The sequence below is a fragment of the Falco cherrug genome, chromosome 8, assembly GCF_023634085.1.
Source record: "Falco cherrug isolate bFalChe1 chromosome 8, bFalChe1.pri, whole genome shotgun sequence".
Taxonomy (NCBI): Eukaryota; Metazoa; Chordata; class Aves; order Falconiformes; family Falconidae; genus Falco; species Falco cherrug.
Window position 1 is genome coordinate 45,549,620 of NC_073704.1, and position 14,042 is coordinate 45,563,661.

Sequence of the window (14,042 nt, forward strand, 5' to 3'; positions counted from 1 at the left end):
ATTCTTCAAATATCCACCACAAATTCTGGCAAGGATCTGGCCTTTTCTTCCTCAGTGTCTATGCTATGGTTCAGGCAACCAGCAAGTTTCTGCAGTCAGAACAGACTGAAAAAAATTTGAAATGACAATGGAATGTGCTCACGTTACTCTTAAACAGCCCAGGAAAAATCTGTGGAAAGAAAACAAAGCGTATGCATGCACATCCATGCTGCCATTTCCTCTCCCAGTTTCCTTGGGGTCTGCCTTGACTCTCTTCCAAAGGCTCTTCCGTCTCCCCTGCTCTGCTTCTCTCTGAGTGGTCTTGGTTTTCTTTGTTTCCAGATCCCCTTGTTGAGGCAAGCCCTTTTCATAAAGTTGTGATTTCTTTTGTCAGTTAAACACCTATGTGGCTTCAAAGGCCTTGAACAATGCTTTGCTGTGTGGCTACCGGCCCCCCCCTGCAAGAGTAATTTCCCCCGATTCATTGTCCTGCTGGTGAAAGATTATTAAATTGTTGATGGAGCTTAACAATGGTTTTGTTCAAAGGCAGACATGCGTATGCCAGTTCTTTTCTCCTTGACACAAGAGCTTTAATAGAAGCACACAATGAAAGGCAGCCACCAAGGAGCAAACACAGGGAGTGCTCATAAAACCAGACCAGTATCCCCAAGTCCCTGTGCACATGAACTGGTGCACCTTGCAACGCACTCCTAGGCTGCGCCTGTGGCTGCCCATTCGCTCCTGTCCAACACAAGCCTGTGGGTGAGGTGAGAAAACTGATCTTGCTGAAAATGAATTTTAAAAAATTTAAAGTATCGTGCATTAGTTCTCGCTCCTGTGGTTAGGATGCTAGGAGACTTGAGTGACTAGCAGGTGAGTGGTGGTGGGAGAGGTCCACCCTTCTCAGGAGCAGTGGAAGGTCTGTACAGCAATGGCATAAGGCTAAAACAATTGCTCTATTCCTCCTGCTTGGAGCATGCCAAACACTTGCATACATCTCCCAGCCGAGCTGCACTTTCAGAGCAGCTTTTGGAACCTGCAATGGGGATCGTTATATAGACTGCGCAGCCTCAGGTTGCTTGACATTTTGTATTATACAGACTTATTTTCGATTGCTTATCACTTCAGCAGATTTCCAACACTAAAGCTTAAATTTTCCATGCTGGGTTTCCCTCAGGTTGATTTCTTTTTTTCTTAAGTTTTAGCAGAGGTGCTCCAGCTGTTTTTTGAGAACAAGACATGCTGTCTCAGCCCTGCTAAACAAAGTGGTTATAAGAGTTTCTTTTCAAGACCCATTAGCTTAACTATGCTTTGCAAGAGAGGTGTGGAATTTGGCACGGAAGCTGTCAGCATTGGCTAGGGGTTGTTTGCCCCAAAATATCTGAGTCTCTCTTTGAACGTATGACAGCATGCACCCCTGTGTACCTGTGCCCACACACTGTTGTGTGGCCTTCAAACAGCAGCATTTCTTAGGGCTTATGCATCCTCGCCCTCCTGCAGAGACCTGATGCAGGAGCTTGATGCAGTTGCTGTTGCTTGATGTCATCCCTCCTGGACATGCCCCTTCCCCAGTACTCTGGGGGTCCCCAGTTTTCTTTGGTGTGCTGGGTACTGCATGGCATAGGTTGTTCCTTGCCTGTGGGAGGACTGAGCCTGGTTTTCTGTGCCACTGGGGCATGTAGCATGCATGGGCTCTGGTGTCAAGGTGCCTCTGAGCGTGCCTTGCTGGGAGAGCTGCTTTGGGGCGGGGTGGGGGATCCAGGGTTCTGTTCCTCCTGGGAGATGGAGCTAGCCTGTAGTGTCTCCCAGCCAGCCTGTGGTGAAGGTCACTTTCTTGGCTTGCTCCCAGGCTGACATGGCAGTTGTCCATCCAGAGACGAGAGGACCCTGCATCTCCCCCTCCCACAGCACTGCAGCTGGCAGACTAGGGCTGGGGCTCCATCCCTCACTGCCCTCCCATCCACGGGCTGACAGCACAAAGGGGCTCTTTCTTTATCTTCTTCTCCCTTTTACTGTCCTTCCTGGGGCATGTTCCCTGCCCTTCTCCTGCTTCTTCCCTGGCAAACTGGCAAAGGCTGCCTCAAGCTCCAGTGCCCTCCCTGATTAGTTGCTGCCAGGGTGGGAAGCACGGCTGCAGCTTTAATTAAATGATAAGGGCAGAGCCCCAGAAGTGGGGAGATAAGTGCAGCGGTGTCTGCCACCACACTACCACACTTGCCCGGGCTCTTTCTAATTAGCTTTGGGAAGCTCTAGAGAGGAAGATTAACCCTTGCAGGAAGGCTGACTGGAGTGGTGGGCTGCAGCAGATGGAGAGTGCTGAGGCCAGCCCCGGGGGGGGGGGGGGGGGGGGGGCGGGGGGCGCTGCAATTCGCCTAGAAGTGTGTGTGGGACATGGGCTGGAGGGGACCCCTCCGTGTGCTCCCCCCAACTCCCTGGGCCTGGGCAGAGAGGCTGAGTCAGAGGATTAGAGCCCTGCCTTCCACAGGCTCAGGCCAAGGTAAAGCTCAAGGATTAGCCGCTTTGGTTCCTTCTGTAAGAAGCCTTGCTTCTTTAACACATCGCCTGGCAGCTGTGGGGTGGCCTGGGGCACTTGCCCCCACTGCTGACCCAAGGCTTTCAGTGCAAGTAGACAAGTGTCCTCAGCCTCTGGAACAGTGGCAGGAGTGCAGGGCACAGTCCTCGTGCAGGGTCCGTGGGACAGGTCTCCAGTCCCCTCCAGAACCCATGATTTGTCTCAGTGATGCTTGGTGAGGGGAGGAGGGAGATAGGGTAAGAGGACCACTGTATGTCAGCAACCCATAATAATACAGACCAGGAGCTCCTCAGGACCTGGTGCCACAAGGGCCCCAACCTTAGCTCTGCTGCTGTTGTTCACCCAGACGCAGCAGACCCAGGCTGCAGGGTGCATTGCACCTGAGGGCCGGGCAAGGGCACCTCGGCTGTGGGCACCCTGTATCCAGGTTGGGAGGTAGCTGGAGCTCTCACTGCCATGGGTGGCACTGCTGGTCCTTGGTGGCTTGGCGCCTTCTGGTCACCCCCTCCCATCTACTGGCAGCACACCGGTAGCCGGAACATGGCAGGAGGCTCTGCATGTGTCCCCAGGGAGAGCCAGGCTGGGACCCCCACTGGGAGGGCCTGGGAGGAGTCCTGTGCACGGGGGGGTGGGGGGTGGGGTGGGGGGGGGTGGGGGGGGGCAGGGAGGAGGGCATCAGCAAAGGCAAGGTGGGAATGTGGAAGGAGCAATTGTGTAGGTATTTGGGTAGCAGGAATGCGCATACAAGGCATGCATGAGCTGACAGCCCCGGGGATAGCAGGTGGTGTTCCTCTGCCTATTTACATAATCATCATTAGCCCTTGCAAAGGAGGACTCCAAAGCCAGAAAAGCCCTGTGCTCCCTGCCCCTCCTCCTTGGCCAGGGGAGGTAGTAGGGCAGTAGCTCTGCTGCCCACTGTTTCTTGTGTGCTACTGAAGGTACCGCCGAGTTGTTACTCACCGGGGCTTGATATTGCAGCAGCAAGTAATGAGGCTGGGAAGGTGATTGGGTTATTGCATGGTTTGGTTTGGTTATTGCGTGACTTTCTGGTGGTTATTTGTTTAAGTTCTTGGTTGGCCAGAGGATAGTGTTTGGATATTATAGGAACTGGGATTTCATTTTGGAGCTAGACTTGTTACTGTATTTTATACAACGTGGGTGAAGAGAATTGCCCAGTAATGCTCATTACCTGACTTTGTTTTCAGTTGCTTGAAGTTCTGGTGAACTTGAACACAAGCACACAGTTTTTCACACTGGACGTGCCACTTACCAAATATTTTGAAAAGTGGCAGTGGAATGTGTCCAGGTATTTCACTTCCAAAAGGAGGTAGGAAAGGAAATTGCTAAGTTTTTCTCAGTAGTAAAGCAATCCTGTTGTCCTCCAGCCCTAAGCTTTAGAGAAGTAATTTTCAGTGATCTCTTGACCCTTTCATTGTACCTTCCCAATTTCTGTAGCCTGTGGGGCAGAGTCTCACTGGCAAAGCTTCATCTTCCCCAAAAGCCTGATGTATCTCCCAGGGGGTTCTGTCCTCTTCCCCAGAGGCACAAAGGGACCCCAAGGAAAAGGTTTTACAGCAGACCGTCATTCTGGTCTGCATCACGAAGCAGACTTTCATGAAGCAAATTAAGACTGCATGGGCAATCCTAATTTTGGCATTTCATAACCTTTGAACCCTGTAATCCTATTAGGATAGTTCTTAACATAATTATTCAGTAATTTAATGTAACTGTGCCAGGGTAGGAGGTCATGTAAGTGGCACCACAAGCACAAAGTCTGTTATAGAGGGATTGAATTTGTTTCACTGGGTATTGCAGATATTGCTGAGAAGCTGGGGGGCAGATGGTGGTTTTGGGAGTCCCGTGGGTGCTGTTGTCTGTTGCTAAACCCTGTGACCTCTGCCTGGTCCCTGCAGGATCACGGTCAGTGTTCAGAGCCATCCGTCTGGGTGCTCCTGCCGCTGGCATGGAGTATGGATTGCCTTCTGTCACTCTGGTGATGTGGTGGTGGAATGCCTGCCGCTTCCCAGCCAGCCTGCCACTGTCCCAGCCAGCCTGCCACTGTCGCACAGCCGCCTGCACTTTGCAGGAGGAACGGCAGTGGGGAAGTGGTCCCTCAAGCTCCAGCTATGTCAAGCAAGGAAAGAACATGTCCTCTGGGAGCCTGGGCTCAGACCCTCGCTGCCGACAAAGTGGTTTAGCACTACCTGTCCTGGTGAGGCTGAGGCTGGTGGGTGCATCAGTCCACATTAATTACGTGCTGGTTCTGCTGTGATACCCTTAGCAGGATCTGGGAAGTCATTTGCTTTGGTGCTGCAGTTAGTGTGTGCTGTTGTAATATACTCCAGAGGCCATGGTTTGATCCGTGTGTGCATCTGGGGGCTGACAGGCCATTAACTTTGGAGCAAGCTGTCTGTACTGGTGTTTAGATACTATTGTTTAGCATGAAGGGAGAGATGCTCAGTGCTGTAGGGTCTGGGGGAGAAGGCTGTGCATGTTATAGCTCTTGACTTTGGTGCCTAGGAGAAATCCATCTGTGTGCTGGCATCAGTCTGAGGATCTTTCTCAGTATTTATTGTAAGAGCGGGTGTTGCTCGTTATTGCCCTGAGAGCTGTAGGTGTGGCGTTGAACTGCAGTAACCACCTTTATGGGCAGTGTTGGGTTGGTCTCAGATACCAGAAGCCATCTGTCTGCGTGCTGTAGTGACAGTGTTAAGTTTGGAAAGCCATCTGTCTGGGTGTTGTAGTGCTAGAATTGGTCCCCAAAGCCGTCTGTCTGGGTGTTGTAGTGCTAGGAATGGTCCTGCAAACCGTCTGCCTGGGTGTTGTAGGGATGATGTTAGCTCAGTCTAGGAAAAATAGGGACTGACGTGGACTGCAGGGAGCTCTCTGCTTGTGCTTTCAGCTCCTGGTATTTCTGTACTCATTGATCGCTGGAGCATCACTGTGGAAATGGGCAACAGTCCAGCAGCCTTCCCCAAGGCCTGGAAAGTTAAATTGGTGTTGTGCTTGTGCTGCTCTGGAGGTAGAGGGCTCTGCTCAAGAAAGGGGCCGGAAAGATGGACTGAAGAGGTGCAGAAGGCAAGCTTGCCACTCTGGTCCCCAGTGTCCAGAGGGTAGGCGTTCCCTGCTGGGGATAATGTGGTGGTCGTGGCTACCTCATCTGGGGACCTTGAAGGGCGACCTTGTGTCTGGGCTTTGCAAAGGAGATCATGGCTCCACAGCTACCTACAGCACAACTGCCCTCTCCCAAAAGCCCTTGCAAGGGGATGATGTGTTGGGAAGGAGCCACTGAGCTCCTCTCCACCAAAGGAACCTCATGCTGAGCTGGCCACATGGGGATGGACTGTTGAGCATTTCTTGCTGCCAGTGTAGGGGGACTTCTCCAGGCTACTGGGTCGGGCATGCTGCTGTGGGGCAGGGAAGGCATGGAGAGGAGTGAATTGGGGGGTTGGATAGTGCAAGGCGCTCATGCAAGTAGTGACAGGATGCAAAGGTGATGCAAAGGATGCAAAGAAGAATAGTACAGCATAGCATTGCATAGCCATGGGGCTGCTGGTATAACAGGATGCTGGGGCATGCTATCCAAACAGCTGTACTGTTAGGGGGTAGTGAAGAAGGAACAGACCATGAAACAACAGTGCCTGGAGGAAGCAGCACCGCAGGGGAGTGGTATCTGGAGGGAACAGTGCTGTAAAGCATGGTACCTGGAGGAAATGGCACCATTAGAGCAGCAGTGCCTGGGGGGAAGACAATGGGGGGGAGGGGGGTGCGGGGGAAGGCAATACCTGGAGGGAGCAGCAGCATAGAACATGGCACCTGGAGGACATGGCACCATGGGAGACCAGTACCTGTAGGTAGCAGCGCTGCGAGGGACTGGTGCTTCCTGGGAACGGCACTGCGGGGGAATGGCACCTATAAAGAGCAACACTGTGAGAGAGTGGTACCTTCGGTAACTGCGCCATGGGGGCCAGTACCTGTAGGGAACAGCGCTGTAGGGAAATGATACCTGTAGGTAGTTGCGCTGTAGGGGACTGGTACCTATAGAGAACAGTGGCATGGGAGAATGGTACCTGTCAGCAGTACCGCGGTAGGGGAATGGTGCCTGTAGAGAACAGTGCTGTAGGCAATGGTACCTGTAGGTGTGAGCACTCCGGGGAGTGGTACCTGGAGGGGGTGGTGGTGCAGGAGAACAGCACTAGTAAGCTGTGGTGGAGTGGGGCAATGGTGCCTACTTTCAGGAGTTGTGCCCCAGGAAGGCAGCCATTGGAAAGAGCAGCACTGAGAAGGCTGTTTCCATTGCAAAGATGCTGTAGGGGCAGGCAGAGAGGACGCTGCTGCTGGGATATGATGTCATGGGAGGTCACCACCATAAGGGATGTCCAAGAGGTGGTCTGCAGAGCCTGAGGGCTCGGTGTGGGAGAAGGGGTGCTTCCAGGTGCCCACACCAGGACAACAGAGGTGATGAAGCTGCCTGTACTGGAAACACCGCATCCTTGCCTGACATTTTAAAAGAAATACCTTGTACCCCAGCCCTCAGTTTGCAGTGTGGGGCATGTTCCACCCTTGTACCCCCTGACTGAGGCTAGAAGAGGTACAGTGCTTTTGGGCTCTGAATGGGGGTAGCTGATTGAAATTAGTGCCCAATGTTCTCTTTTTCACCGGGTAAAGATGAGTCATTCTGATCTAATGCTTTGGGAAAGCATCCTGCTTTTCCTCCAAGCTGCTCTCCCCACACCATCTTATGCCCCATTTCTTTGTACCACTGAACCTCTCCAGTCCCTCCTAGCATGCTGTGCTTCCCCCTTCCTCCCTTCCAGGCTTCTCTGCATCCTCTGCCATGCTCTGCTGTGTCACGTCCCCACAGTCCCACTGTCTCTCCTCCCAGAGCTGCTCCAGTACATCCCCTCTCCCACAAGATCTGGCCTCCTGTGCTGCATCATCCCTGCTCACCCGGCACCACACATACAGTGTTGATACCTAATGCAAATGGAAGACAGGAGAGAACCAAACCAAACTGTGGATGTTGCAGATGGTGGCAAAAAAACCCAGTGGTTAAGGCTGGCTCTCAGCCTCTGCTTGAAGCTACCTGGCTTGCAGCGAACCTCTGCACATCTCCTGCAGGAGATGGAAGTGTCTGCTGAATGAGGCTGCCTGCTTTTGTCTCCTGTCTAACAGTACTCAAGTGCACTGTTGAAATCCCCCACTCAGAGCAATAATACTATTAGAGGAGCCCTTGTAAGTGGCTGCAACAGGATGTGTTTCTGCCCTGCATGGGGATCTATAGAGAGAAATAATTAGCAGCAGCACCAATATGTGCCTCTTCCCGGAGGAGACGGCCTGGCACAGTCTCCTTCACAAAGAGCAGAGGTGCCCTGGATGTCAGGAGATGAGAACAGCCACACCAGCATGAGAACAGAGCCACGGCTCGAGAGAGCTCCCTTCCTCCAGCCAGAACAAGGGCCCAGGATGCACCTCTGAATGCATCTCGGTGTAAAGCCCCAGCTGTGCCCCCTTTTGATCTGAAATATTCAAAGGGATGTGACTTTTACTACCCCGGATTCATTCCCATGCAATGTGCTGAGGCAGAGCAGCCTGGAGGCAGCTAACAAGAGGATGCCAGAGAAATGGAAAGCTGTAGGAAGGAGAGAGCTAGAAGACTGTGAGGACTGTGAATGCCCAAACAGCCACAGCAACCCTCCTGGCTGAGAAGTACAGCCTTCTGGCATGGGAATGCTGGTAAGAGGATGGGCCAGCCCTCCAAAGGAACGCAGTGAGAGGGCAAAGCTCAGGAAAACATGGCAGCTGCACAGACATCGCTTTTCCTTTGCACAGCTAGGATGCTGTGGAGGCATGAGGTGCTGGAGAGGGCATGGCCATCCTCTTCATCACCTGGGAACTTTGTCAGATTCCAGGGGTTCAGAGTCACAAAACTGCATTCCTGGGGTGGAGGAGGGATCCAAAATCCTGAGTATACTTTGTAAGGTGAAGTGGACACCGTGACCCTGAGGTGAGGCTTGGAGTCTGCCTCCTCCCCACACTGCAGGGCATTCAGGATCAGCACTTTGTGGGGAAAATTTCCACCAGTGTTTACCCCCAAAGAAAGATTTCTGCTTGTCTGTGGTGGCACATCGAAGTCTCTGAACCACCGGCATGTGCTGAGAATTAGGCCATAGGGTTGTGTTTGCTCTAAATCACAGCTATTCACAAATTACACCCTGCCCCGTTCCTGGGCTCTTAAAGCGGAGTGGGTTGTGCTCATGGCACATAATACGCTCTTTAGCAGCAGAGCTCCGATGCCAGCATCTCACTGCAAGTGAAGGGACAACACTGGAAAAAGACTTTAGTGCCAGAAACAGACAATGGGAAAAACAGAATAAAAGACCCTGAACACAGAGTTCCTGCTTGATCCTGCGATTTCTAAGCTGCCATTGGCACAAGGAAATCACCATAGCTTTTTTTACTGGAGAGGTAGCTTTTATTTCAGTCCTGCCAGTACTCTCCATAGACTCAGCATCACTTTTGCCAGAGCAAGAAGTGATGGCACTCATCCACTCCCCACCCTGGAAGTGCACAGCACCAAGGCGTTTCTGGAAGTGGAAACGATGATGAGCTGTCCCGTTTGTCCAGTAGGAAAGTGGATGAGAGACAGACAGCAATACAGGCTCTTGAACAGATGAAGCGAAACACGATCTCAAACTGACTGAGCCGGTGGCCACCGGGGCATCCTGTTGTCCTCGGAGGAAGACCTGGCGGATCATCTGGGACACAGGCTCCAGTCTCTACTTTGACTTGCACAGAGCAGAGATGGAAACTGAACTGTCTTGCCTCTGGTTTTGTATCTTGCTTTCTATCTGTAGCTAGGAGAAAGAAACAAGGCGACTTTCCACGTGCTCAGGAAATAGGACAGTTGGTCTGTGGCCAGCCCTGAGAATGACCCCAAGGACACACACTGCAGGCTATGCTCTCACACTGGCCTATGTGGGCATCTTGTCCCCTGTGATGCTTGGGCTCCTGCTTTTGCACCCTGCAGCGTGAGCATGGCTGTCCCCTGCGCATGGTTCCTTGGAGCGTGCCCGTTTGTGGTGCATGAGCACGTCAGGATGCATCCAGCCGGGCTGTATCCGTGTGTGTGTGCGCGCGTTGTCTTGTGATGCACAGCCCCAGCCCCTCTGCACAGAGGGGCTCAGGGTGCCACAAGCCAGGTGGCTTCAGGCTTTGCCTCTAGTTCCCTTGTGAGTCCTGTGAGGACCAGTAGGCTCCAGTGAGGCTTTGTTAAGGCTGGAGAAACTAGTGAGAGATCAGCAGTGGTGGCCAAGCAGCCTGAAGGAGGCTGGAGCAGAGCTAGGAGAGGCCAAGGGACTCCTGAAGGGAGCGGGTATCAGAGGGATGCTGTGGGGCTCAGTGCAATGCGATGGGGAGGGCTGGCAGAGGCTGAAGGGTCCAGGAGGATCCTAAGGGTGGGTGTGGAGGCTGGGGGCTGTGCAATGATGTGACCCTCTCGTCCTTTTTCTGCTCCTCATTAGAGTCCCCTGAGCGGAGCAGGCTGTGAAGGGGGTCTGCGCTGAGGTATGTCCTTATGGCTTCTGCCAGGATATCACAGCATACATATGCGCCAGGGGACGGGACACAGAAGGCAGCTCCCAGCATGGGGAGCAGTGTGGGTGCCAGAGCCTCTGCAGGAACCCCGGGGAACACCCAGGGTGCCTCAGCACCTGGAGGAGCTGAGAATTTGGGATACAGTCCCTGGGGCTGTTTTAGGGCAAGATATGCTTACACACTGGTTTGCTGCTAACTTTGCCCCTTCTTCCATGCCCGTCTCTTTAGCCATTCCCGGCATTGTATGGAGCCTTCTCCTGCAGAGACCTTCCTCCCATCCTGGGTTTACCTGTGTGTGAAAGCTGTGCTAGGGTGACTCAGGGATGCCTGTGTCTGAGAGCCCCAAAGTGGTGGCAGGAGGGTCGTGCTGATGAGGTCAGAGCCCCCAGCATGGTGTGAATGGCTCTGCTTTGCTTCTTCCCAGGGCTGAGGGACTGCCAATGGGTCTGTCCTTTGGGAGGAAGGGATTACGTGCACCAGTGTGTATCTGGTGGGAAGGGGCAAGCCCTGAGCTGGTGAAAGCCCTGTAAGTCTCAGATGCCCAGAGGTCCTCAGTATCTCCCTCCTTTAGCCTGCAGTTTGTCAGCAGTGCAGTGGAATGAGCTTCTGTGTGATGGAGGGGACTTCTGTGAACCAGAAGGGATGTCTGCAAGTCAGAACAGTCTCAAGGTCATGAGCAGTCCCTCCTTTCATCTCAGCATCAGCACCAGGCTTGATCTGCCAGCAGGTGCTTGTGGTAGTGGGCAGTGATACATCCCAGGCGGGGGGGGGGGGGGGGGGGGGGAGGGGCTGTGGTGTGCCCCAAGCTGGGGTAGATGGCAAGGAGTGGCTTGTGTCTGGGATGGCTTTTGGGGGGACACTCACCTCTGCATGGAAATGCCAAATTTTGGCCCTTGAAGACTTGTGACAGGTACTCCCTGTGTAAAGGACACATGGCCAAGGTTCAAGAAGGCCTTGTAGTGTCCAGGGTAGAGGGTGGTTGGTGTGTGAGGACACCAGACCATGAACTGGTGTAGCTGGTGGTCAGTTTCCCCCAGGAGCAGGGAGCTATCGATGCCCTCAGATTCCTGGTTCTCTCAGGGGCAGGTGTTTGGTGCACAGAGAGGCTTGGGCGCTCCTGGGGCAGGGACTCGTGAGCATCAGGTACGTCCAGCCTCTCTGGGGCTAGACGTGGCTTTGCCCATGTGTGTTTTGCTGCGCTTGGGGATTTCAGGCTCTGTGGGAGACTAGCTGATGTCTGAGGACTTCTGGCTGGTTTTGGGGTTCCTGCTGATGGGGTGCTTGGGGAGGCTTGCAGGTGGCCTGGCATGCCTGATGGTGAGCAGGGCAGGACTGCCCAAGGATGGTGCTCCGGAAATATGGTTGTACCTCAGGGCAGTGAGGAACCTGACTGTATTTAGGGCATTTCCCCATCTCTGCATGGTGAAGCTGTCAGTGGTGCCCAGAAGCATTGGACAAAGGGAGTTCATGGAGCCTAGCAGGGTCCAGGTGGTGCCCATAGCTGTGGGCTGATGCGTCTAGCGACAGCCTGTTTTCTGCTGTGCAAATCCAGGCTATGGAGCCCCTCCTGTGCAATGCTTGTCTCCAGGGGGGGTGGGCTCAGCAAGCTCTGCCCTGTGTTCTGACTTCCATTTCCCTGCATGCTCCTGCCTCAGGGAGGATGCTTGTCCAGGGGGACCTGGGACAGGAGGCATCAGTTGCCAGGAGCCTTGCGTACCCCTCCCAGATCTGCCTTCGCTCCCTGGGTGGCTGTGGGTCTGGCTGTGCCCTCCCACTGTGGGAGGGTGTGGGTAGGACAGAGGTGTCCAGGCTTTGCTGCTCGTCCTTGTGCTCCATCCAGCTGGTGGTATCTGTGTGTGTGTAACGATGCTCTTGCTTGGTTCCCTGCAGATCTCCGGCCTCTGCCCGATGTAGCCATGACTGGGACCTGTACCCGGGAGTGCACAGAGTTCGGCCACTCCGATACCTGCTGGATGCCCGGCCAGTCCTCCCCTAGCCGCAGGCCCAAGAACGCCCTCAAACTCTCCACTTTTGTGCCTTACCAAGACAGAGGGAGTCAAGAGCAAGTCGGGAATGGCAGCCCCAGACTCTCAGAAGAGCGCAGCACCAAAATGGCCAACCTCCGCCTGCTCCCCACGTACAGTGCCTTCTCCAATAGTAGCCATGAGCCCTGCAAGGACTCTCCCATGGAGGAAATTCCTCTCACCCAGACCTCGGACTTCCAGCCAGCCACCACCCCCTCGTCCCAGACCACCAAGAGGGAGATTTACTTGTGAGGCTGGGTGTGAGGGACAGGGAGCAGATGCGCTTCTGAGGCCAGTGTCCAGAGGAACATTTTAAACTTCAATGCTTTATCACTCCTGCGGCCAGTTCTCCAGGCAGTGGGCTCTGTGGACAGCAGAGCAGGGCAAGGCAGGGATGAGAGGAGCGTCTTTTTAACCCATTGTTTCCTGGGGCCGGGGGTGGGTGGGAAGGATGAAAGCATCCGAACCCCTATTTCTGAGCACTTGCGGGTGCGTGTCTCCGAACTGCTGCGTTACTGGGGAGGGCTGGGCAGGCTCCTGGTGTGGAGGGCATGGCTGGGGAGAAGGGCTTACGTACCAAAGGTCCACGCAGAGCTGGTGGAGTTCCTGGGGCATAGGACAAGGGGTGTCTCCACGCACGGGGAGCGAGCTGCCTGTCTCTTTGCTGTAGACTCCTGTAAATACGAATCTTAGGAATGACATTCAAGTCCTGCCTGATCGAAACTTTTTATTGTCCTTGAAACGAAAGACGTTTAAACAAAAACAAAAAACACAAAAAAAAAAAAGGAAAAAAAAAAAGGAAAAGCAAACAAAACAAAAAAAAAAGAAAACAGAAACAAACCACAGGGAGCAAGTTCCAGCTTTGAATGGTTTGCTGCGTGGAAGAGCCCGCAGGAGCGCAGCGTCCGGCCCACACTCATGTTCTATATTGTAAATAGAGATGTGACCAGTCCCTGAAACAGCAGCTGGGGAGCTGGAAGAGAGAGGCAGCATCCTAGCCGGACTGTAGGGACTTTGCTATTTTTCAGCCTGGATCTCTTTCTGAACGTTGTCACTGTGCCCACAAGCTGCAGGGTCCCTAGGGACTGCCTGGTGCCATAGGTGGGGTCTGCTTTGGGGGGAGGGGGTTCCCTGGTGGTGGCCCTGTGCCCGGCAGGTGGAGGAGGGATGGGAAAGCCCCCAGTCAAGGGACTGGCATGGTCCGGGGAAGGCCCCAGTGAAGGGACCGGCTGGGTCCGGAGAAGCCCTCAGTCCAACTCTGCTGGCAGGGAGGTCGTCATCGGCTGTGGTGTCTCAGCCCATCTCCTTGTGCCTCCTCCAGGGCAGGGGATGCCCATGAGGCCGGCTGTGCCATGCCTTCGACCTCCGTCCCATCCGCCTCTAAGCCACCATTGCCTTTGTGAGGAGGAGCTTTGTCTCAGGGTCACACCGGGGGCCACCGAGCCCCTGCCCGCTGGACTCCCGCTGCCCTTAGGCCACAGGGCCACTCTCACGGGATCCAGCTTTCTCTTCCATTGTCAAAGGTCAACCGGTCTCCCCAGCAGGTCCCCACTGCCCTGGCATCCTTGGCTTCCTTGCAGGGTACCCAAGTGGGGCTACGCTGTGCATGCGGTGGGGAGAGGACTCCCTCACCCCTCAAGGGGCTCCCCAGAGGGGGATTCCTGGGCGCTTTCCTGAGCATCCCTGCTCCCTCGGCAGCTGGGGCACAGTCCTGTTTTGGGGGGTCCATGTGCACCCCTGGCAGGAGGGGTCTGGGGCACTCACGCCTCATTCCTGGGTAGCCCTTCCCTGTCCTCCCCTGCCAGGACACGGGGAGGGACTGTGCTGCACCACTGTTCTTCCCGTTCTTGTGCGCGCATCAATTGTCTTCATCTCTGGGATCTTCCTTAGGGAGCGGGGCCAGTAGTAGC

The 14,042-nt window shown here is 54.3% G+C and overlaps 1 protein-coding gene across 2 annotated transcripts in view; it reads left to right on the forward strand.

The window, feature by feature from the left end:
• Window positions 1–12,838, forward strand: part of PCDH1 (protocadherin 1) — a 53,071-nt gene extending 40,233 nt beyond the window's left edge. Inside the window, exons 5-6 of one of the 2 annotated variants that reach the window (XM_055718732.1) lie at window positions 10,036–10,078; window positions 11,999–12,133. In XM_055718732.1, the coding sequence (XP_055574707.1) occupies window positions 10,036–10,061 (26 nt within the window). In that variant the 3' untranslated portion in view covers window positions 10,062–10,078; window positions 11,999–12,133. Of the gene's footprint in view, window positions 1–10,035; window positions 10,079–11,998 lie in introns of both variants that reach the window. The other variant, XM_055718731.1, reaches the window with a different exon arrangement.
• The last annotated feature ends 1,204 nt before the right edge of the window (window positions 12,839–14,042 follow it).